Genomic DNA, 24,400 nt, shown 5'->3' on the forward strand with positions numbered 1-24,400 from the left:
CCAGTCTACCAGTTATCAACTGAAACATTTTCTAGCCAACCCTAAGCTGATGGTCTAGGGACATGTACACCTGAACCCCTGCATGGTGAGTCTACCCCACTGACTGCTGGATTTCTGTCTTGATTGACATATGTATAGCATGCCATAGCACCTGTTTGGAGGCATCTCAGGAGAAAGTTTCATCAGACATGGAATTCCATCGGTGTACCCTTGCATAAAATAAGGTTTGAGATGCTTTCCATTGACATATGTGTAAGGTCACCAATTAACCTGTAGGTGATAGTGGTGGCACCTGTATCCCTCTTACTTAGTGGGAATTTCTTGAAACATTTTCTAATTATAAACTTAATCAGCTAATCACGGGGAGGTAGTATGTGTGAAAGCAGAACAATTTTCCTATATAGTTACAAAGGAAAGTTGGGGAAGTTTTCACAGGAGAAGAGGCACTTAAGGGGAGATATGATAACTATGTTTAAATATATAAGGGGATCATATAATAATCTCTCTCTAATGCTTTATTAACCAGTAGGTCCTTCTAGCAGATGCAAGGGCATCCATTCCAATTGGAATAAAGGAGGTTCTATCTAAATATTTGGAAAGGTTTTTTATAGTAAGAGCTATGGAATCGTGGAATTTTCTCTCTGAATCAGTCATATTGGCAGATACATTAGATATATTTAAGAAAGGGTTGGATGGCTTTTTAGCAAGTGAGGAACAACAGGGTTGAAAATACCTCTTAGTACAAGTTAATCAAGTTTCTGGTCCAATTGCCATCAAGAAGTCAGAAAGGAATTTTCTCCCCCTTTTGAAGCAAATTGGAGAGGCTTTAGAAGGTGTTTTATTGCCTGTCTCTGGATCAACTAGCAGCTAGGCAGGTTTCATATAGACATAAGAGCTTGAACTTGATGGACTTGTTTCTTTTTTCAACGTAACTTACTAAATTACTATGAAACTTTGTTTTCCTCATGTTGAAAAAAAGATTAATATAGGTGTAAACTGCCCCTATAACAGGCAGCATGGACATCCTTTCTGGAGAAATGGACTGGTAAATGTTAATTGTGAAGAAACCCTCAAGGCATTTACCAGACAGGCATTTATGCTTATGACTGTTATATTTATGGTATTTGTAGTCTTGAGGGTAGTACTAGATCACTAAGAATTGTAAGAAATATTAGCTGGATCCTGGCACTCTCAAAGCACTTTAGTTTACAAATTGGAGTTTTAACCACAGAAGTGGATCCCTGTTTAGCTTTATTGTGACTTGCTGAAAGTTCACTGAGTCTTCTGATCAATGTGGTCTTCAAGGAGGATAGTCAACAGTGACCAGAATATAGACTAGCACTGAGGAAAAAAATGTTTATCAAACCTTGAACTTTAACACTGCCTATGTTTACTCTGCTTTCATTAGTATAGGCTTCTTACATGCTGCTAAGCAACTATTCTTTCCCTGGTTCCTAGAAAGGATCTTGGAGTTTTAGCCATAGAGAACAATAGTGTTTTGTCCAAGGAGCAGAAAAGGCTACAGCTTTGTTGACTTTCGAAATGCTTAGTGTTCTACACAATATAGATTTCTTGGGGGATATTCTCAACAGATCAAGATTTAGCCCAGACAACAACATTGAGGAAAAAAATGTTCTTTGTGATCTGAACTTTAGCACTGATAATGTCTGCTCTATCTCTTCATTAATATCGGCACCTTACATGTTGCTAAGCAACCACACTTTCACCAGGAGATAAAATTAACCATTCACATCAGCATCAAGGCTAGAGAAGAATACACAGAAACACTTCAAGTTCACAGTACCTAGTAAAGAATATATGCAACATGCAGAGAACATAAATACTAACTGAACAGTTAAAGCTTATGCAATAAAATAAGACTTGCATTAATTATGCATTCTGAGAAATGTTATTATCAGTTTCTTGGAGAAAATCCATCACATGAAGATAGAACACAAAGTGCTATTAGGAATACAGCTAATTTATGACAAATGTCTTTATAGAACTGTCAATAATAGACCAAATTGACTATGTAACTATGTAATGACTACCTATGTGCTTTAGACAACCATTATTAAGACCCTGTGTTATAAGCATGGACACCATGAAAATAACATACTTATCAGTTTAGCCCAAATTCATAGAGCAGATACAAGTGAGCACTTTAAAGTGTAGCAGGCAGAATGCACTAAGGGTCATTTATCAACATTGGGCAAATTTGCCTGTGGAAGTAACCCATCGCAACCAATTAATTTTTTGCAGTCATTGTTCTACCAGTATCTGGCTGAAAAAGAAACAATCACTGACTGGTTGCTATAGGTTATTGCCCATTGTTTTTTTTTAATAAGATTGATCTTTTTCTTTTTTTTATTTTTACACTCCGAAAAAGCAACACATACCTTTGTAATACAAGTAGACACATAAACCAACATGGCATGGCTTTGTTTGGTGAACTGTCACCCCAAAATTGTGCTTCCTGTGGGGAAGATCGCTAAGAGGATGGTGGAAATTTTTAGGCTGGCGAGACAGGGTAGATGGGAGACAAGGGAAAAAAAATAACGGTGTGTTTTAAAAACCTACAAAGCCTAATGAAAATTCAAAAGATGAAAACTATGATATATATGGATATACACTGTAAATGCTAGATGTATTGCACAGGATGGGTGAACTAGAATTAGAACTAGTATGCTAGAGTGCTGTGGTACAGTGGGCATTAAAGAGATAAGGCTACTCCTCCCTCTTTATGCTTCTGGAAAAAGTTGGTCAATGAGCTGGTCATTTTAGTGCCACAGAATATGTGATCTGAAGATAAAAGGCTTTAAGTGTTAGAGTGTCAGAGATTTTAGATTCTGCAATGTTCAGCACTTCTGCATTCATCACTGGATTTAGAAAATGTCCTAAAAACCACTAACGTTAGCTAAGACTTTGTGGTTTGGAAATATATAGTATGCCTCATAGTTGGGTAACCCTATGCATATTTGGTATCAGACTGTTCTGATATCAGATGTTCAGAAGACAATTAGCATTTGTATTTGGGATGTTTTATATTTATGCCCAAGAACATTTGTGATATAAGATGCTGTTATATAAAGGTTTTACGTTTTCAGAAATTTCATAAAAACCTGTTGGCCCATACTTATAGTGAAGCAAGTTTGCTTTCCAACAGCAGGTTTTGGGCTAGGCATCTTGTTAAAAAGAACAAGGAATGGATAGATGATTACTTCAAGAGAAACTGACACAAAAATGAAGCTATGGTGAAAGTTAATCTTTCAGCAAAACAGGGATCCCAAACACTAGAATGGGTCAAGGACAAAAAGATGCCCTAGAATGCCCAGTGTTCGTGTAAGACACAATTGCAAAGTTCACTTTTTGGAAGAAGTACACCTTGATTTATCCCCAACAATGCAACATTTTTCTCAGAATTCCAGGATCATTGCAAGAGCCCACTATGTAGTATTCACAAGAATTTACCCTGTAGGGTGCTAATATGAAGGCAATTTTTGGTAGATCATCCCAAGTAGTGGGTACCATGTAATTTCCAACATGAAGTGCTATTAACAGCATAAGCGTCCAATTCCCAGGGTGAAAATCAGTTTTGTTAATGGACATACTCTGCTAAGGCAACCCTGGAATTACCCCCAGGTCTAGGCTGGTGTTACTTCCAGAGTTTACTATTGTCCACAGGGTCAGACTGGGCCACCAGGTTTGGAAAAAACCTGCTCTGAGACGGTGGTCTGCCTCCCCAACACGCTGAAGGTATGTGCGCTCAGGGGAGGACGGCGGACAGGTGGTGGGCGCCCCTGCAGGGGGGGGTGTGAAAGCAGTGGCGGGGGCCCCTTTGGGGGTTCAGGGGCCCCTGAGACAACAGCCCTGGTGGGCCCTGCACCCCCCAGTCCTATCCTGATTGTCCATGCATGCAATTATCTGCAATTCATCAATGCCGCTGAACAGACACTCCTGCTGTGCTTCTGGTGTTAGGACATGCCCATCTGAATGCCCTCATTTGAAATCCTCCTTTAAAAAACAGACGGGAAAAACAGAATAGCAATTTCATTAAATGGGCCATTTTTTTAAAAAATTAAGAAAAAATTATCATTTTCAGCCCAGAGTGAAACCAACACCATGTAGTATTCATTTTTGGGGGGATTATTAGTTCTGCTGTATATCTCCTTTAATTCATTTTCATGCTAGTCATAAATGATCACATAAATCAGTATCTTGAGACTTCATTTTAATCCAATTTTAAACATATTACCTTTTTCTCTGTAAAAAATAAAATATTTTGTACTTGATCCGAATTAAGATATAATTAATCCTCATTGGAGGCAAAACAATCCTATTGGGTTTATTTAATATTTAAATGAGTTTTTAGTACATAAAATAGGGTTATCCAAATAACGGAAAGACCCCTCATCCAGAAAACCCAAAGTCCTCAGTATCCTGGATAAGTGGTTCCATACCTGTGTATATATAAATAGATACACATTCTTCTAGCCATAGGATTCTGTCAGTGGTCATTATAGATATTACTTAATTATTTTACAATCAGGTTTGTAAGAAAAGGCACTAAAAACACAATATGAAACCAACGTGAGATCCATTTTATCCGTATTTCGAAGAACATAGTTAATAAACAGACATACATCTGTCACACATTTTACGTTGCCATAGAAATCTAAAGCCACTGAGGGCAAGGTGAAGGTAATAAAAATTCTATATATGGCACTCACTGAAGGTTCAGATTGTCAGTATTTTTTAGTTGATAGTATTATTTTTTTTGTCACACACTGTCAGTGGAAATAAGAAGGTAGCTTTATTATACAGCGCCATGATACAAGAAAGAGAAATGTTATCATTGTCCTTGTAGAATCTGCAACAGTTGAATCACAATCACTTCAGTATTGCAGGTTTAATAGTGTCACTGAGCATGAAAATGTGCTGCAATGTTGGTATTCTGTTTAGAATAAGAATTCTGTACTTGCCGGTAGGTTCTCTTGTTGTAGGCGCTTATCAAGTGCCAAGGATTTTTTTACATTTTGTGCTGTTTCATTTTTGGTGCATAACCTAAGTTCCAATGTGTACTATATACCGAAACACTTGGGGTCTGATTTATTTATTTTAAGGAAGGGGATTGAGGTAACAAGGAAAAAAAATGTGAGTTAGTTCTTTATCTTACTCGCCTTATTTTTTCCTACTTAAGATTATTTTCCCTGATCCCCATCCTCTAAAACTGATAATTCAGCCCTTCATATTGTTTTTTTTCAGGAGAACATAAACATCCTTTGTCTACTCAGTAACAAGCTATAGGATTATTAATACCAAAAGAATTACACAGTTTTCATAATATAGACAGAATGTAGAGACTACCTAACTACCAAACTGCAGTGCATTGCCTCAAAGCTTGAAACTTATAGTACAGGTATAGGACCTTTTATCCAGAATGCTCGGGACCTGGGGTTGTCCGGATAAGGGATCTTTCCGTAATTTGGATCTCCATAACTTAAGTCTGCTAAAAATCATTTAAATATTGAATATTGGATAAACCCAATAGGTTTGTTTTGCCTCCAATAAGGATTAATTATATCTTAGTTGGGATCAAGTACAAGGTACTGTTTTATTATTACAGAGAAAAGGGAAATCAATTTTAAAAATTAGAATTATTTGCTTATAATGGAGTCTATGGGAGATGGACTTTCCCTAATTCGGAACTTTCTGGATACCAGGTTTCCGGATAAGGGATCCCATACCTGTATATTATCTTTTACATGTCCTTTGTATCAAGATCAAACCTAAAAGATATGAATCTAGTGGTCTTTTGAATACTTGTATGCCAACTATACGTAGGATTTTCAGACTATGACACAGAATCAGTTTGATGAGACTTATCTCCTAATTCAATTACAGATTTTCTCATCGAGCCAGGTACAATTAATTGAGAAAAACTTATCTCACTATTTATCACATGATAAAAGTCTATGGACAAAAAACTGGACAGAATTAGGATAAAAGTTTTTTCTCCTCAAATTGAATCTCGCCATATGTTTTCATGTGATAAACCATAAAATAACCTTTTCTCATTTATCTGGATCTGGTCCAATATCTTTAGAATGGATGTCTTTTGAAAATTTTCTTTAAAAAAAAAAAATATGAATATGAATTACTGCTGGAAAGGTCAAAGCATCACTTCATTTTTCCGAAGTCGCATGATGTTTCCACCTGCAGGCAATTTCACGCAACTTGGGAAAGCTGAAGTGATGCATTGGCCTTTCCACCAGTAATTCATATTGTTGCCAGTGGAAAGGCATTTTAGAGAGATTAGTCTCTCCGTGGGACAGCCTAAAAGTATAGTCCTGCTTGTTTGCTATTGGCAAATGCACTTAGGATGTAAAATTAAGATTATATTTTCATTTTTAAACTTGTATTAGACTATTAAAAACGAATCGTTGATATGTTTTTGGCAACTGCAGTTATGCAATTAAGCTATGATATTACTAAATCATCCCCTTTGCTTCTAGACTCAAGGATTGCTCATGGCTCAACTAAGCTCAGGGCTTGAGTTCATCATGTGCCATTGCACCTATATTTACTGATGAATGTTCCTTTAAAAATATAATTATGACGTTGGCAATAGTGAACTTTTAGCTATCAGTAAGGCTTTCCGTCTTTCCTTATCCAGTCATATTTTTTACAGACCACAAAACTCATCCAAACCCCAAATCATTCATAAATGATTTGTCCAAATACGGAACCTAATCATACGGTTCCGTAAATCAGGGGTCCCCAACCACCGAGCCGGGGACCAGTGCCGGGATGTGGGCTGGACTAAACTGAGCCACCTCTGGTCCCAATTACCTTCATGACAACTGCTATGCGAAGCCCAGGAAGCTTTCTACTGATCGCAAAAAGGACCAAAGTACTTAAAGCTCCATATTAAGCGTCAGGGGATGTCAACACTTAGGTGGGAGTAAAAAGAGCAAGGGGGCTGGTGCATCTAGTTGCAGGGAAACAAGCTCAGGTCTATATCTACCACCCCTGGTACTCGGAAAAATTGTCTTGCTTGAAACCGGTCCATGGTGCGTGCGGCAAAGAATCTTCAGCTTTTGTCTGTACGTGACAAAAAGTCACATGCTTTTAAGGATTCAAATTCAGTTTGGCAAGTAGCGTGGATTCGGCCGAATCCTGCTGAAAAAGACTGAATTTGGTGCATCCCTACTCCAAAGTAATGTAAAGGTTTACATGGTATAAAGGCCGGTTGGACTGTATTTTATCCGCACTTAAAAAATGTTTTTTAATAACTTATAGGAAAGACTTAAAATTTTAGTGGTGGTGGTTTCCAGTTATTTCCTTAAGGACCCAAGAAGAAAGCTTAAAACAACTCAGTTATTCTGCCACAACACATTTCCTCTCCAGACAGATAATCTAAGGGCTCTTATAGTCAGTTCAAAGATTCATATCCATAAACTTTGTCTGAAACAGTAAACATGAGAGCATAGTATCGGACATTTAACATCAACAGCTAGCGTGTTTCCAAAATATCTTTGTATAAACAACCATGCGTGAAAGGACAGCTGGACTATGGGCTTAAAGAGCAAGGAAAGGCTACTACTGTAGCCCTTAACATAGTGTAGAGCCCCCTTGCCCATATCAAATCGCCAAATTAATTTTTTTAAAAAAAAATTGGGATTAATTTAGCTGTAGTTGCAGCCTCTCACGGCCACGATCTTCTGAACAGGTGAAATATGGGGAGACTTAAGGGCACTATTGAGACAACTGAAGGTATGCTTGCAGCTTGAGATTAACTCTTTACTAGCCTTTCCTTCTCCTTTAAATAGCACAAACAAAACCATACATTGATGATAAAAATCCTATGTATATTACTTCCACCCATTTCTGGGTAATACCACACCCTAACCCTTAAAATCAAGGCAGCATAACAGGAGGGGACTCAGCAAGTGTTTATAAATGAAGTAGTATAAAGTGCTTCCTATAATGCAGGGAGTAGTAAATGTGGGGAAATACACAGTCATAATAACCAGTTCAGTATTCAAATAAAACAAAAGTCATTGAAAAAAGTCACCTTTACAATAACTTTTAATATGACGTAGAGAATGCTATTCTGATACAAATTTGCAATTGGTCTAAGTTTTTTATTATTTGTGTTTTTTTGATTTATTTCGTTTTTTGTTCAGCAGCTCTCCAGTTTGGAATTTCAGCAGCTGTCTGGTTGCTAGGGTCCAATTAACCTAGCCACCAGGCAGTGATTTATTATTTATTAGTGATTTATTGTAACTTCACATCACTGACTCTTTAAAAGTATTTATACTCACTTGTTACTAAAATGGGCAATAATGACTGAAACCATTCTCTTCATTCCCTTTTGGCAACATACATAACTGGATTCTCAGGCACATTCAGTGATGAGATAGTTTAGCTTATGTGGAATCAAGCTCAAGTTAATTGCTCAAAAGTTATTATTAGGATGTGTACATATATTTTCCCCAGATATTTTCTTATAAAAAGAATGTAATATAATACATTCTGAAACATATGGTCTATTGTAAAGTAACAGTTTACCATACAAATCCACCATACTTATAATACTAATAGCTAATTATCAATTTATGTAGGTAACAAAAAAACCCAAAAACCTCACAATTTCCCCCCAAACAATGTAGTAGAAAAATATCCTTGTTGATCTTCCAAATAAATGCCCAACTTGCTCCAATGACAATTGAATGTAAATTTTAGATTAAAAAAGTTGCCCCTGAGATGAGAAAGACATCATTAATGAACCTGTAGGACTTCAAAATGTGGCACAGGTAAACGTTGAGTTGAAGTTCTTCTTTCCAAACAGTCACTATTTCTAACCTCCCAGTTACTGGGGGCATATTTGGCCCTTGTTTCTACACGTTCCACCTGGAGGTAATGGGTGTTATGGTTGTAGCAGAATGTTTGCATTGTCCAAACATAAGTGTAACAACTTACTAGTTCACATCATGGTAGGCAGTGGTAGCTAGCACAATGATATACATTCCTGAACCTATTAACTTGCAAAACATATAGATCTAGGTCAACTGGAGAGGTACTGAGACAAGCGATGCCAAATGGCTCAGTGCTTTACCATAGCTTTGTGAGTATCAACATGTCCTCCTAAGCTTTTCCAAGAAGATTAAAATCTAAAATTTATATGTTGTAAAACAGACCTTAGATTCATATTATCATAGAGGAAAACGATACCTCGTAAAGTTAGCTGGCTACAATTCAAGAGAGAATTCTTGGCAACCTGCATGCCAGCTATACTATAGCCTGACAAGCCCAAATAATGCCAGAAGGTATAATAAGGGGAGAGGTATACTTAACAGTTCTAATCAGCAAATCTAGCCAAGTAATTACATTAATACACAACATTAAAAAAATACATTCAGTTAAGCAGTTTGTATTTTGTATCAGTAGTGGTCATCTACTTGCTGCAATATAGTCAAATGGAGATCATTTTTTTTGGTGGCCACATGGTGCACACATTTTGTATATAGGGCAGCAGAGCATCCGAGTTGCACTTTTACGCGTAGAAAACCGCACCAGCCTGGGGTTAGCTGCAAACAAGCGATCCTTTTCCTCCTGTCTTTTCTTTGCAATCCCAGGGCCGACGCAGATGCAGTAGAGTGAAAAGGCCGGCTTTTTTGTTAAAGTTTAGCTTTTTACTCTAATGCGCAAGCACAAAGGGCTCAATTACAGAAGAAGAAAGAGGAATGTTTAAATAAAAGAAATTTGGAGTTTTTAATTTAGTATTCAGAACATATTTATGGGACTCATAGAAGGACATATAAAATTTGTGCTGCCTTTGTAAACAAAGACTTTGATTAATGTTTCAATGCCTGAAGCAGATGCTTTTAAACTTTTTACCCTGAAGTTTCCCAGGATTAAAATATCTTGCATTCCACAATATGTATCAGCATAACAATATCATTAGAACTTTGCTTAATGCAAAACAGGCCTAGGGAAGATGCTTACTGCTTTTTTAATGTGTTCCATTGTTTTCTGGATTTGGGTGAATACAGAATATTCCACAAAGAATTCGTCCAAATCCAACTTCTAATTTGTATATGCAAAGTACTGAAATTCTGGGGGGAAAATCTGCAAGTGATGCGGGCTGGGGAAAAATGACATTTTTCGTGGTCATATATGAAGTGACGTAATTTTAAGCTGTGTTTGAATTTGGTGCCCCTCTAATTAAAGCGTACTGTCTTCCTTAAAGGAACAGTAACACCATAAAATGAAAGTGTATAAAAGTAACTAAAATATAATGTGCTGCTGCCCTGCACTGGTAAAAGTTGTGTGTTTACTTCAGAAAGTCTACTATAATTTATATAAATAAGCTGCTGTGTAGCCATGGAGGCAGCCATTCAAAGGAGAAAAGGCACAGGCACATAGCAGATTACAGATAAAACACTATTGTATTCTACAGAACTTATCTGCTATCTGCTATGTAACCTGTGCCTTTTCTCCTTTTTTCCAGCTTGAATGGCTGCCCCCGTGGCTACACAGCAGCTTATTATATAAATTATAGTAGTGTTACTGTAGCAAACACACCAGTTTTACCAGTGCAGGGCAACACTACATTATATTTTTATTACTTTAAAGCTCTTTCATTTTTTGGTGTTACTATTCCTTTAAAACTAAAACTGTGGCAGAAAACTGAATGGGGCTGCTTTTGCATACAAGCATTATATAGCATTATATAGATTGTAAGCTCTACGGGGCAGGGACCTCCATCCTCTTTGTCTTTGACTCTTAACTTATTGCAACTGTATCTTGTATTTATTTGTATTTATTGTTATACTTTGTATTTATCTATTATTATCTTAATAATCCCCTGTTTGTATTAATGCATTCTACTGTACAGTGCTGCGTACATAAGTAGCGCTTTATAAAAAAAGATATACATACATATATAAATTAAAGCAGCTACTATCAGGAACACAAATTGTCCCCTGCAGCTTTTGCAGTTTCTTGTTTCTGTATCCATTCCACCATCGCTTTATTCTAATGGCTGGAACACCTGGGTTATGTAAAGTGGAGAATCCTCAGCATTCATTTCTGGCTTAGAAATTCCATTGCCCGCCCAATACTGCCTCTGTCACCCATTGTTCACTTAATTTGCATCCGGCTGTCACAGTAAACACAGAGCGGATTTCACCTCAAAGATTCTCATGTGCATTTTGAGCCAGTACCCAATGACAAGTGGATGTGGATGTGAACTAAAAGTCAAAGGAGGACCTATCAGCATATTCAGGGCTTCATATTATTTAAGTAGGTAAAGAAATAATGCTGTAGTATGTAGTCAAACAGTGCACCACTATTAAAAGATGTTTTATTATGTTTTGGAATAACTTCACAATGTCCCATGTCTGCATCACACACCCTTTAGGACACTTTCTCTTTATATACAGTCTCTCCACCTCTCCAGTTTGATTATATATGGCCATAGAGTTGCCATCTTTCCATTAGAAAATAATAGTGACAATTTGAAAGGGAGCCCATTGGGAAGCCAATTACAGTTGGAGATGACTGCAAATCTTACAGTAGTGTGGTATGTATCTTTATTATATTATTTATTATACCATTAACCCCAAAATATGCAAGTCCGTGCAGCTGCTCAGCATAGTGGGAAATAGGGTGGCATTGAGGGTCCGTGAATTCGGAAACCATAAGATAGAAAGATTAATTCAAAATTATAGTTTGGAAAAAAAAACTATTTCTTTGTTTTGTTTTATTTGTCCATGCAGATCATTCACTTGTTCTTAGGTGTAGATGACTGTATTTTTGTTTTCTCTGTAGAAACCACGCAGCATAGTCCAAATCTCTTGGAAAATATTATTGATAATGTGCAAGAGCAAGTCAATAGTACAAGAAAAAGAACTCGGAGACATGCAAGTGATGATGATTTTAACATTGAAATTCTTCTTGGAGTTGATGATTCTGTCGTGCAATTCCATGGAAAGGAATATGTTCAGAAATACCTTTTGACGCTCTTAAACATTGTGAGTATTCTTTAATATGTCAAAAATGCTTTTATTGTTTTCAAGATACTTTAAATAGCTCATGTAAAAAATGATTTTGATTTTCCAAAGCATATTATCAAATATAGGATGCAGATCTGTCAACCAACCCCATGTCATGAGGGGGATAATGATTCAGTCTTGTGTTTTTTTAGGCCTGGTTTCCTCTTCACGTAAAATGATAACATGGAATAAGGTCTCAAAAAAGTGGATCATTATCTCCCTCATGAAATGGGGTTGTTTGACAGCTCTGAGGATGGTAGTAAAGTGACATTAAAACCAGAATATTCTATCTCAATAACCTATTCAACACATTATTAGCTACACAAGTCATGTGCCTATGGACCTAGGGCCAAACAATCAAATCACAACGACAGGTATAGGAACTGTCGGACCGAGAACTGCATGAGTGAGTCGATGCCGCCCCTGATCTGACACGAAAATTAAACCTGCCCGATGGCCAGATATCAATATCGAGGCCATTGAGTGGGACTAAAGGACTCAGATTGGCATTTTAAATCTGCCCATGCATGGCCACCTAAACTAGTAGGTAATTGCTGATTGGTTGCTATGAGCAACATTACCGGTGATGTTTGTCTCAAGTGTTAATAAATGCACCCTTATGTTTTCTGCTAATATACAGAATGTAAGCATTGCTGTTTGGTTGGTTATTAGCTAATCAGGTGTGGTTGTGCATAGGTAGGTGCGAGCATGTACCAAAGAGGTAGGCAAAAGCACCTTGTACAATACCGATAGTGCTAAGCACAGCTACTCTACATTGTGGGGCTAATTTACAAATGCATACCACTCACAGAAACAAAACATTGCTTTTTTTGTGCTGAAACAATGCTAATTAACTAATCTCCACATGTGATCTACATTGGTAATAAATCATTGACATGAGTATCAGAGCTCAGTGGTGGTGCTGAACTGCACTGAGCACATATACACATACACATATATCAGCAAAAGTTTCTTGGCAGGCAGGAGATCTTTTAGGGCAGTGATCCCCAACCAGTGGCTCAGGGGCAACATGTTGCTCACCCACCCCTTGGGTGTTGCTCCCAGTGGCCTCAAAGCAGGTGCTTATTTTTGAATTTCTGGTTAGGAGGCAAGTTTTAGAAGCTTTCCGAAGTCGCACAAAGTTGCCTACAGGAGGAAAGTTTGCACTACTTCGGATAAAGAAGATATGCGAAAGGCAACTGGTGAAAAGCCCTTATTTTGTCTCCCTCGGTAGCAGAGATCTATTGTGGGCGACTGAACTGCTCTGTGGGTTCTTACCCTTAAACATAAAGTGCTGGGAAACCTACTGCATTCCCTAGTTATATCTTTAATAAATCTTGAGCGTATCTGTTCATACAAATGTATGACAATGGCATATACCTTGTTGTGGTATTATGTGTATGGGTTCATAATACAGAGCTTTATTTCTGATTTTACGTGTGATCAATCTTTAATATGTAATAATTGTTTATGTATATTTGTACTGACATTATTGTGTTGGGCTGAAAACCCCACAGACTGTTCTTCCACTTTGTCTTATTCTTCCGCTTCTTCTTCTTCTTAGCGCCCCCCATTTTCTAAACGCTACTCCTCCTACAGTTTTAGGGGTACAACACCCAAACTTGCCACACATCTTCACCCTATAGTGGAGCAGGTTGCTTGTGCTTTTCTAAGCGATTCGGCCCCCCGTCTTTTTGTGGCGCCGCTCAACAACAGCCAATCAAATTGCACCCATTGACTTTAATGGGGAAATTGAAACTGCTGCCAATCTTACAGCTTTGAGGCGACACTCCCCAAACTTGAATCACACAGTCATGGGGTCAGCCTGAATGAAAATATGATGATTGCTGGATGCCCAAAAGTGGGCGGAGCTGTGAACAGCCAATCAGATTTTACCTATTACTTGCCATTCTCACAGTAATAACATAATCAAATTTTACCTATTGACTTTCAATGGGGAAATTCAAACTGCTGCTATTCTCACAGTAATAACACCAGGGGTAAGAAAAAGTGGGCAGAGCCACCAACAGCCAATCAGATTTCACCTATTGATTTTTATTGGTTTGTTGCCAGGGTTCCCAAACTTTGCATAGTCAGTCACTGGGTGACTACGCATTTAAGGTTTTTTGTATTTTTGTAAGTGGGTGGAGCCACCAACAGCCAATCGAATTTTACCTATTGACTTTAAATAGGGAAATTCAACCTGCTGCCATTCTCACAGTATTAACACCAGGGTCCCCAAGCTTTTCACAGTTGGTCACTAGAGGACTGCAGTTTTAGTTTTGAAAAAGTGGGCGGGCCACCAACAGCCAATCAGATTTCACCTATTGAATTTTATTGGTTTGATGCCAGGGTTCCCAAACTTTGCACCGTCAGTCACTGCGTTACTTTGTACTCAAGGTTAGAAAAAGTGGGCGGGGCTGCCAAAAGCCAATCCCATTTCTTTCATTGTTTTCAGTGGGGAAATTTTAACTGCTGCCATTCTCACATGTTTAATGTCAGGGTCCCCAAACTTTGCACAGTTTGTCACTGGGTGCCTATGTTCCAAGTTTGGAAAAGGGGGCGGGGCCAACAACAGCCAATCAGATTTCACCTATAGACTTCATACTGTATGTTTAAATTTAAAATGCTGCCATTCTTTAAATATTAGTAATAAGGTCCCTAAACTTTGCAGAGCTAGTCACCAGGTAACTGCGGTTCAGAGTTAGAAAAAGTGGGTGGAGCCACCAACAGCCAATCAGATTTTAACTATTGATTTTCAATGGGGAAATTCAGCCTGCTGCCATTCTCACAGTATTAATACCAGGGTCACTAGGGGACTGTATTTTTAGGTTTTTAAAAGTGGGTGGGGCCACCAACAGCCAATCAGACTTCACCTATTGATTTCTTTTTCGTTTAAATTTAAAAAGCTGCCTTTCTCACACTATTTATGTCAGGGTTCCCAATCTTTGCACAGTCAGTCACTGGATGACTACATATTCAGGGTTAGAACAAGTGGGCGGAGCCACCAACAGCCAATCCATTTCCACCCATTACATTTCATTGGTTTATATTTAAATTGATGCCATTTTTTGAGTATTAATTCCAGGGTTGTTAAACTTTTCAGAGTTAGTGACTGGGTATTTGCCGTTGAAAGTTAGAAAAAAGTGGGTGGAGCCACCAACAGCCAATCACATTTCACCTATTTACTTTCAATGGTGAAGTGTAAAATGCTGTCAGTCTCACAATTTTAATGGGAGAGTTTTTGGGAGTCCCCAAACTTTGCACAGTTGGTCACTGGGGGACTGCAGTTCAAAAATAAGAAAAGTGGGTTGGGCCACTAACAGCCAATCATCTTTCATTCATTGAATTTTATTGGTTTAAATTTAAAATGCTGCCATTCTCACACTATTTATGCCAGGGTGCCCACTGTTTGTCACTGGGTGACTTAGACTCAAGGTTAGAAAAAGTGGGCACACCCACCAACCACCAATCACAATTTACCTATTGAATTTTATTGGTTTAAATTTAAACTGCTGCCATTATTTAACTATTAATCCTAGGGTCCCTAAACTTCGTAGAGTTAGTCACTGGGTAACTGCAGTTCCAGGTTAGAAAAAGTCGGTGGAGCCACCAATCAGATGTCACTTGTTGACTTTCAGTGGGGAAATTTAAATTGCTGCCATTCAGACACCATTAAAACCAGGGTCCCCAAACTTTGCACAGTGGTTTTTACTATATAATTGTGGTCCAAGTTTAGAAAAAGTGGGCGGAGCCAACAACAGATCAGATTTCATTCAGTGACTTCACGTTGTTTAACCCAACATAAAGTTTGTTCTCAAACTTCCCTTTCTAGTTATTATTGATATCCTTTATGTAAGCTATGGCTAGCCCCCCTCCTGTATATAATCTGTTGAAACCCCAATCTTTTACCTACACATTCAATGTGTTATCAAAATGAAAAACGGGAATGTTTCTAGCAGGCTACACATCATTGCTTTCATTCTTTGGAAAGGCGCAACCTGTTAACTGATCTGTAAGAAATCTTAGATTCACAGCCTTGATGCCAAATAAACAAAAAATGAGGGGAAACAATACAGTATCTTTTAGTGTTTTTATTTTTTCAAGCATAAAACAGCCAGAAAAAGAAACTGCTTTGAAGTGGTTTGAAATGTAAATATCATAGAGAACAAAATGTCAGTGTAGGATTTGTCACTGGGCAAAATGAAAGAACTGGTCAAGGTTCTGAATACAGCACTCATTTACCAGTTGTACAGGTACAAGGGCTGGAGTGTCATATATGGAGCACCCCTGTAAAATGGACAAGTGCAAGATGTAAGAGCACAACTCACTTGAGCACAAGGGAGCAATAGGTACGGGCTTCCCAGCACCATGTATCCCTCGGGTCTCTTCAGTTTGTGTGTTCTGATCAGCATATGTGGAGCCAGGAAGGCAGCTCCACAACAATAACATTTTTAGGAATGCATCTTGGTTTTCTTCCCAGGATACTTGCTGTTTTGCCAGCACATAAGGAAAGAGTCTCCTCACTCTAAATGTATTGTTAATATCAGTAAATCAGAACATATCAGTGATGTCAACACAACAGAATTGCAGGCGCTACTGAATAGATATTTCTACTTTGTTCAGTAGAATTACAGACCATTACAGTCGCCATTTCCTTTTGGGATCATAGGTCACTTTTTCTCTCCTGGTGTGTGTAAGTGTTAACCCTCACCAAAGAGGACATCCAAATAAAAAGCAGTCTAAATATTAGCCCCTTGCTTAGGTGCTGTAGTTGCCTTGTATTTTCAAGGGCTTAACCCCATTATTGCTTAACTAAAATGCATTTGTAGTCTGTCACTAACATGTAACAGAATGGCCCTGTTATGGGCTCCAGCATCAATGTGCTGTTAAAGCGTGGTGTTCTGCCCTGTTTTTGCAAAACTGTTTGCTGTTATTCTTTGGTAGGGATGTAGCGAACCTCAAAAAAAAGTTCACAAACACGTTCGCGAACTTACGCCAAAAAGCGCGAATATTCGCGAACTTTGCAAACCCCATAGACTTCAATGGGAAGGCGAACTTTAAAACCTAGAAAAGTCATTTCTGGCCAGAAAAATAATTTTAAAGTTGTTTAAAGGGTGCCACGACCTGGACAGTGGCATGCAGGAGGGGGATCAAGGGCAAAAATTTCTCTGAAAAATACTTTGTTGACACAGCGTTGCGTAAAATCGCGAAAGCAGCTGGCAGACCTATTTGTCGCGATAAAATAGCGTGCACGGTATTTTCCGCATGCACGCTATTTATCGTGGTGTTTTTTGCTATTTCACGCTATTACCACCATGGAAACTGGATTTGCTGAAAAACGCCATGTATGGCTTGCGCGGCGTTTTTACGCCGAGAAAAATGCAGCGGAAAAACGCGACACGAACCCAGTTTGCGAACATACGCGTAAAGTTTGCAAACTTGCGCGTTCGCGAACACCCGATGTACGCGCGAATTAGTTCGCCGGCGAACAGTTCGCTACATCTCTATTCTTTGGGACATACACTTGATTATTTAAATCTGATCGCAACTAAAAGAACTGTATCATCTATGAATATTGGATTTGCTCGGATGTGGTCTGGCGGAAAACCAAGCATTTGTCCTAATGCAAATCTACTGCTGAGAAGATAAGGCTTGAAAGGGGTGTATTTCTAATATAAGCAAAACTGAGGGTGTGGAAATTTGGATACTAGTTTAACTGCAGAGAATTTTGTTTTGTCTGACTGATGGTGACGTGTAATGCTTTTGTATGGTCCCTGTGGGCGAGAGGCAGTAGATACAACAGCTGTAACTTAGCTTGCCTATCATCATGTGACTGCCCATTGTCTTTTGATAAGGCAACAGTACGTGAAAAAGGGAGCATTTTTGAAATCTTGAACTGTCAAGCCACAGATTCCAGTTAGTTATCACAATCAGGGCGGATGCTAGAAAAGTATGTCACAATGGGCGGAGGGCTGAAGATCATGCAACCCACTTTATATTTATATTATACCCTCCCCAAATTGCAGTACAACAGATGGGTTTTGATGCTTTTCAGTGAGAATAATTTATAAAATGTTGACTCTCTGCTAATTCTGAACATAAAGGTAGGTAGCCATGTATATCAATTTACCTATATTTTTTAGGAGTTAGGTGCCTGATTTAAGACCCCTCACCCAGTTACCCCTAGTGACATCTGCTGTCAGTAATTTGTACATAATATTTGACTCACCTGCTTCATTAAAATGAGTAGAATCGTCACCCAAAATCATCTCTGGCAGGTCTGGGCCCTCCTTCTCCTGACCATTCGGCCTGTTTCATGGTCGTTCCCTATTTCTGAATAGAAAGAAAGTGGAAAAATAAATGGAAGAATAGATACTAGCATGTAAATAAAAGACACTATGAGAAAGAGGTTGGTGAGGAAAAGAGAAAAAATAGTTTGGTTTGTGGGCCTATGGTCTAAGGTTTTCTGGTGGGCCCCTGGGTTCCCAGTCCAACACTGGATAGAGAACCTCAGAGTTCATCTAAGCTTAGGAAACATCTTTCAAGGTAATTTTTTTGAGATTTACTGGTGCCATGTGCAACATTATAGACAGAGGTAACTTAGGGACATAAATGTTTGCCTAAAGTCTTTATGTAGCTCTACAATGTAAATATCAGATGTAGTAACATCCATTGTCTGCTAGGGTTAAATTTGAGGTAAATTGGTTGATGAGAGCAAGGAAAAAGCAGATGGCTGTTTGACTGAGGGGGAAGTTTAAAAGAGACTAGAACATGCGACAGTAAACAATGATCCAGAGCCCCAGGGCACTAATAGAACTTAACTATTGAAAGAGATTGGCAAGTTGCTAATGCAGTGCCATTCTCAGTCTATATAGGCCTATAAGTTTGGCATCAGGGGTAGGAAAGCTTTTGAAGCCCTTAATGAGAATTAAGATACTGGCAATCATTTCAAATCACAATACTGTGAGTTTGTAGAACAAAGAATGAAGTGCTTACCAGGACAAAGGGCCCTGTATAGGCTTGAAATTATGCTCTTCGTGGTGAGCCAATTAAGCATTTACTACTGGTTCACAGCATCATAAGTGCCATCTGTGTTTTTGTTTTCCAATACTGAGTTTGTACCAGAATGTACTTTTGCTTTTTAATTTGTTCGTACATGACCTTGAGGTTGGCATTGACAGTACTGTCTCTATCTTTGCTGGGGATACTAAATTGTGCAAAACTTAAAGGTTTATTTATCAAGTGCAGCTCAGAGTGCAAAGGGCAAAAGCACCCAATCTCTTCTGCTCTTTGTGTACTTCACTATAAAAAAAAATGACCCATGTCTCTGAGCTCCAAAACAGAGTGCAGAGACCTGTGTTTCTCTGATGAATACAGCGCTTTCTGTATTAGTCATAAATGTATTCATGAGAGTCGCTTAGTAGGAGGCACGTAGGCTTACACTCCCACCCCTTACCAGTACTGTTTTTTTTGTAGAAAACAGTCAGTTCAACTAAGGGCAATGTCTAAAGTAAAAAAGTTTTCTCTTGCATAAAAATGGCATTGATTCAAGGGAATAAAACATAACTGAAGGCTTTACTTTGAGTATGCAGTTCAGTTTTGGGCTTTAGTCCTTAAGAAGGATATAAATGAGCTAGAGAGTACAGAGATTTCAACTAAACTGGTAGAACGAATGAAAGTTGCTGCTTTGCAAGGGGCCATGATTACTCTATACATAAGAGGACATTAAAAAAGGAACTGAGCTTTTACTTGAAGCAGCGCAAGTGGCTCTTGTCCTGTTTGTCATACCTCTTCCCAATAAACTCAGTAGCACAACATGGTTCCAGACCCGGCTTCAGCTACATATGCTCAACTTTGGAGATTGCTTGTAGGAGTGTCTTAAGCAGTGTTAGATGGTGCTGCCTTTGATCCACAAAAGATCCCATACAACTCTTCTGCAGATGGCTAAATGGTGGACATTGTAACTAGATGCAGGTTATTTAATCCCTGATGTCTGTCTGATTTTTTCATTTTTAAAATGCCGTCTTGAATGGTACATAAAATAAAACATGGTGGGACAATAGGGTGGGGAATTGACATTTTCCAGAGTATGTAGGGTAAATAAGTTGAGGGATTTTAACTGTATTGCAGTCAGGTTATGGAGTTCCCCGACTCAGATAATTAAAAACCTAAATACTCATAAACTATAAAATCCGTAATTGATTCTTTGTTTTGGGGGGTAGGAAGGATTATTTTGCTCCTATGAGATGTAATTGATCATGGGCTGGTGGTGGTTTTGTGTGGGTTTTTAAAAGATGAACATTTAAAGTGTTTTTAAAAAGACTGAGCTGAACTGATTTATGCCTTTTCTTCAAAACAAAAACTACTCTATGTAGTATGGGTGAATGAACAAAGAAAGCATAGGCCCCTCCAACATATAAATACTAACTCCATTCCCATCACACTACATACAATCTATTATCTGTGGTCTGGCATTCAGTAATCGGCAAATGCCAGCACCCTAAACAGTGGCCCTGGCCCTTTAAACTAGATAGTCAGCTTCAACAGAAGAGAACTGTTTGCCTGAATGTGATCAACTTATGATTGGTAGCGATCCCAGCAGTCATAGTGTTACAGGCTAATAGTGATGAGAACATACAATCCTAAAAATAAATCGGCTTTATATTAGGTGTTAAGTACTTATGGCCTGCATGCAAAGTCCCATATGTATGTATCCCAAGTGATATCACTTTGCGGCTTGCTGCCAATATAACTGGCAAAAAATGCTTAAACTGCTAATATGAGCCTAATTCTCTAGCTCCTAACCAAAATGTGACATCACTGGGAGGAAAGTTGGATAAAGGCCAATACATGACAAATGAGCATATGGCCAGAGTGACCAGTAACTACTTACAGTAATAAATTGACATCACTTGGCCTCATATGCTCATGTGACATGTTTCAGTGCTTAAACTGCTGCAAAAAAGTGACTATTAACTATTTGGTGTATTTGGTGCCAGTTTTCTGGCGTAGTAATTATTTGGCTTGTATAATAAGTGTTGTTTACTTACATAATAAAGCTGTAATGTAGAATAATTGTGACTTGTAAAAAGTCACATTTTTGTAAAAAGACACAATTACTTAATTTTAATTTTTCAGTAACTTTCTAAAAATATGATAAAGCATTCATATTTAAAATGTTTTAAAGGACAAGCGAATTCATGGGGGTTCCAATGTGTTATTACCAAGGCTGGTGCTTCTCTATGGAAAACAAAAATGTACTGGCCTGGGGGATCATTCTATGCTATGCTGGAGGGGTGTGGGGGCTATGATGGAGGCCCTTTTGGGGGGTGTGGGGGTGCCCTTCACCCCCTGGTCTGACCCTGGTGGGATGCCTTATTTTCTTGCACCCCCCCAGTGATTATGCCTTTCCTTCTCCTTTAACTTTGTTTAAATTACTTGGTGTTCCCTAACATATTGGCAATATATTGAGGCAAATTAAACATTTCAGGCACAAATTTATATATTTTCTGCCCACAATGCAACATTTTCCTCAGGATTCCATCATTATTTAGGGCACTCACTAGGACCATTGCAACTTGTACACGATGCTCTAGTATTGATACAAATTAGGTTCTGTTTGGCATATTGCTTGTGCGGATACAATTTAAACAGAATTTATGAAAGAATCCCTTTGGGGGGGCTTTAATGTATGATATTCTCGGGGCAAATCATTACTGCCATTTGATTCAATTCACTGCTGGATCCCTGGAATTACTGCTACATCCAAGCTGGTGGTAATACCAGGGTTTCCTTGTGTGTAATTCATCATTAATATTGGTGCAAGTTGTTAGGAGCACTTATGGACACACCAAGTAGGTACCATGGCATTGATTGGAGACCAGGAACAAGTGCACTGGAAGCCAAACCCATGGTACTAGCCCAGTGCACCCTGCTTGTAAGTAATGTTGATCACAATACTCACAAAGCAAACCATTCATTTTTTTAAATCATGTGTATTCTAGGTTAATGAAATCTACCACGACGAATCCTTGGGTGCCCATATTAATGTTGTGCTTGTACGGATCATCATGCTAAGTCATTCAAAAGTAAGTTTATCCTGTCTTTGGTGTTTTTTGCACTGTTTACATTGAAGTTTGCATTTTGTACAGAATTTGCCCTTAATTATTGTGAATGTGCAAATGCTTGTGTAATTGTACTTACTGAAACAAGGTAAATGATTCTAAATACTGACAGATTTACATTTTTTTCTAATGTAGGGAAATAAATCTCAAACATATTTTATTATATGTGATCGCAATGCCTCAAGTCACCTAAGTGTGCTAAAAGCAAGTGTTGTGGAGAAACTCAGCTCTTGCAAAGTGAAATTTTGAGTGCAATAGCCATGGTTTTTTTTCCACAATCCAGTGGGGTTTCCCAGAATTCTGTTGTCATTGCAGATGGATCACGCTGTGCCAAAACAGCTGTGTCCATTTCGCCAAAATGGATGAAACTGTGCTTGTGCTTTGTTGCACATTGAGTGGAATAATTTCTGCCTGGCTTCATTTCAAGTGCAAGGAAGTGCGAGTGCATTTTGACGCGAGTACTTTTAATGAAAGTGGTTTAATGCGCAACTGACTGCAGGGAAAAACGCAAGTTGCCCACTGAGTCTGTAAATGAGCCCTAATGTGTACGTATATACAGTATATCTAAGCACCACACTGCAGAGCTTTGCTAATATCCCTTTTGCATTTTTATCTTGATACATCCCGGAGCTGTCAGCATTGAACTTAGTGTTGGCAGGGGATTTGTGGCATTTTTTTGTGGCAATTTTGTAGTGTGCCACCTTGTAAATTTCTGATCTGGAAGCAACTTAGGCAGAAGTGAAGCCACAGATTCTGCACGTGCACACATTGTTCAAGGAAAAGGTCCTGCGCATGTATATATCAGATTTTATCTGCAGATCGTAGAAAATTGGGGGAAAGCTGGAAAGTAACGGGAGCCTGGGTTTGAGAGCCCAAAATCGGGTAACTCCTGGAAAAACAGGGAGAGTTGACAGGTCTGACTTCCTCAGATACAAAAATAATACTTCCAGAGTCTTCTAAACTGTTGTCCAGTATATGTATAGGAGTTCCTAACTATGTAGCATGTAGAGACCCCAGAATAATAATAGTACATATGCATTTTCATTGATTGACACTTTGGCTGTTGCAAAATACAGCATTATCAAAGCACCCCACTAGACAGAAGCATAATTTAGATTGCAAGGCCAAAAAGACAAATTCAGTATTACAAGAGCATTCGTATTTTGTATAAAGAACATTTTCTTCTAGGTGTGTATGGTACTGTTATTGACATTTTGTGGTTTCTCGCCACTTAATTATTCAAATCATTGCATTGTAAATAGAATATTAGTTATCTCCTGCACAGGATGGGCCCTGAAGGACACTGCTTGGCAACCTTTACTGCAGCTTAGAAGCTTTTAATATAAAGGGTACCAAACACAAAATGATTTTACATTTATTTCTTATATGAATTATTTTCAAATAGTTACTCTCTAAATACAGTTTATGCTTTCTCATAGTCTTCCAGCTTAATCGAGGTTGGGAATCCTTCTCAAAGTTTAGAGAATGTCTGTCGGTGGGCCTATCTGCAGCAGAAACCAGAGACTGGACATGCTGAATATCATGACCATGCAATATTTCTCACAAGACAAGAATTTGGTCCATCAGGCATGCAAGGTATGGGTCTGACAGTGACTTGAAAAATTAAACAAAGGACACTAATGGTTTTAATGTTGCAAGTATTGTATTTGTTTTATATGAGGTTTTATTGTGTCCTGAACCAAAAACATTGGACTTTAAGCTAAAATAGGTTAAATAGTTACATCAAGTTTAACCCTTCCAAGTAAACCCAGCACACACAAACCTAAACTGACCTATCTATCCACTCACATACAGACCCATACTGACCTATCTATACACTCACATACAGACCCACACTGACCTATCTATCCACTCACATACAGACCCATACTGACCTATCTATCCCCTCACATACAGACCCATACTGACCTATCTATCCACTCACATACAGACCCATACTGACCTATCTATACACTCACATACAGACCCATACTGACCTATCTATCCACTCACATACAGACCCATACTGACCTATCTATCCCCTCACATACAGACCCATACTGACCTATCTATCCACTCACATACAGACCCACACTGACCTATCTATCCACTCACATACAGACCCATACTGACCTATCTATCCACTCACATACAGACCCACACTGACCTATCTATCCACTCACATACAGACCCATACTGACCTATCTATAC

At 38.5% G+C, this 24,400-nt stretch overlaps 1 protein-coding gene across 1 annotated transcript in view; it reads left to right on the forward strand.

Moving 5' to 3' along the window:
• The window catches only part of adamts2 (ADAM metallopeptidase with thrombospondin type 1 motif 2), a 151,444-nt gene that overhangs the window by 33,110 nt on the left and 93,934 nt on the right, over positions 1-24,400 (forward strand). The window contains exons 4-6 of the mRNA XM_012959749.3: positions 11,839-12,041; positions 22,070-22,153; positions 23,629-23,785. Coding sequence (XP_012815203.2) covers positions 11,839-12,041; positions 22,070-22,153; positions 23,629-23,785 — 444 coding nt within the window. The remainder of the gene's footprint in view (positions 1-11,838; positions 12,042-22,069; positions 22,154-23,628; positions 23,786-24,400) is intronic.

Source organism: Xenopus tropicalis, chromosome 3, assembly GCF_000004195.4.
Source record: "Xenopus tropicalis strain Nigerian chromosome 3, UCB_Xtro_10.0, whole genome shotgun sequence".
NCBI lineage: Eukaryota > Metazoa > Chordata > Amphibia > Anura > Pipidae > Xenopus > Xenopus tropicalis.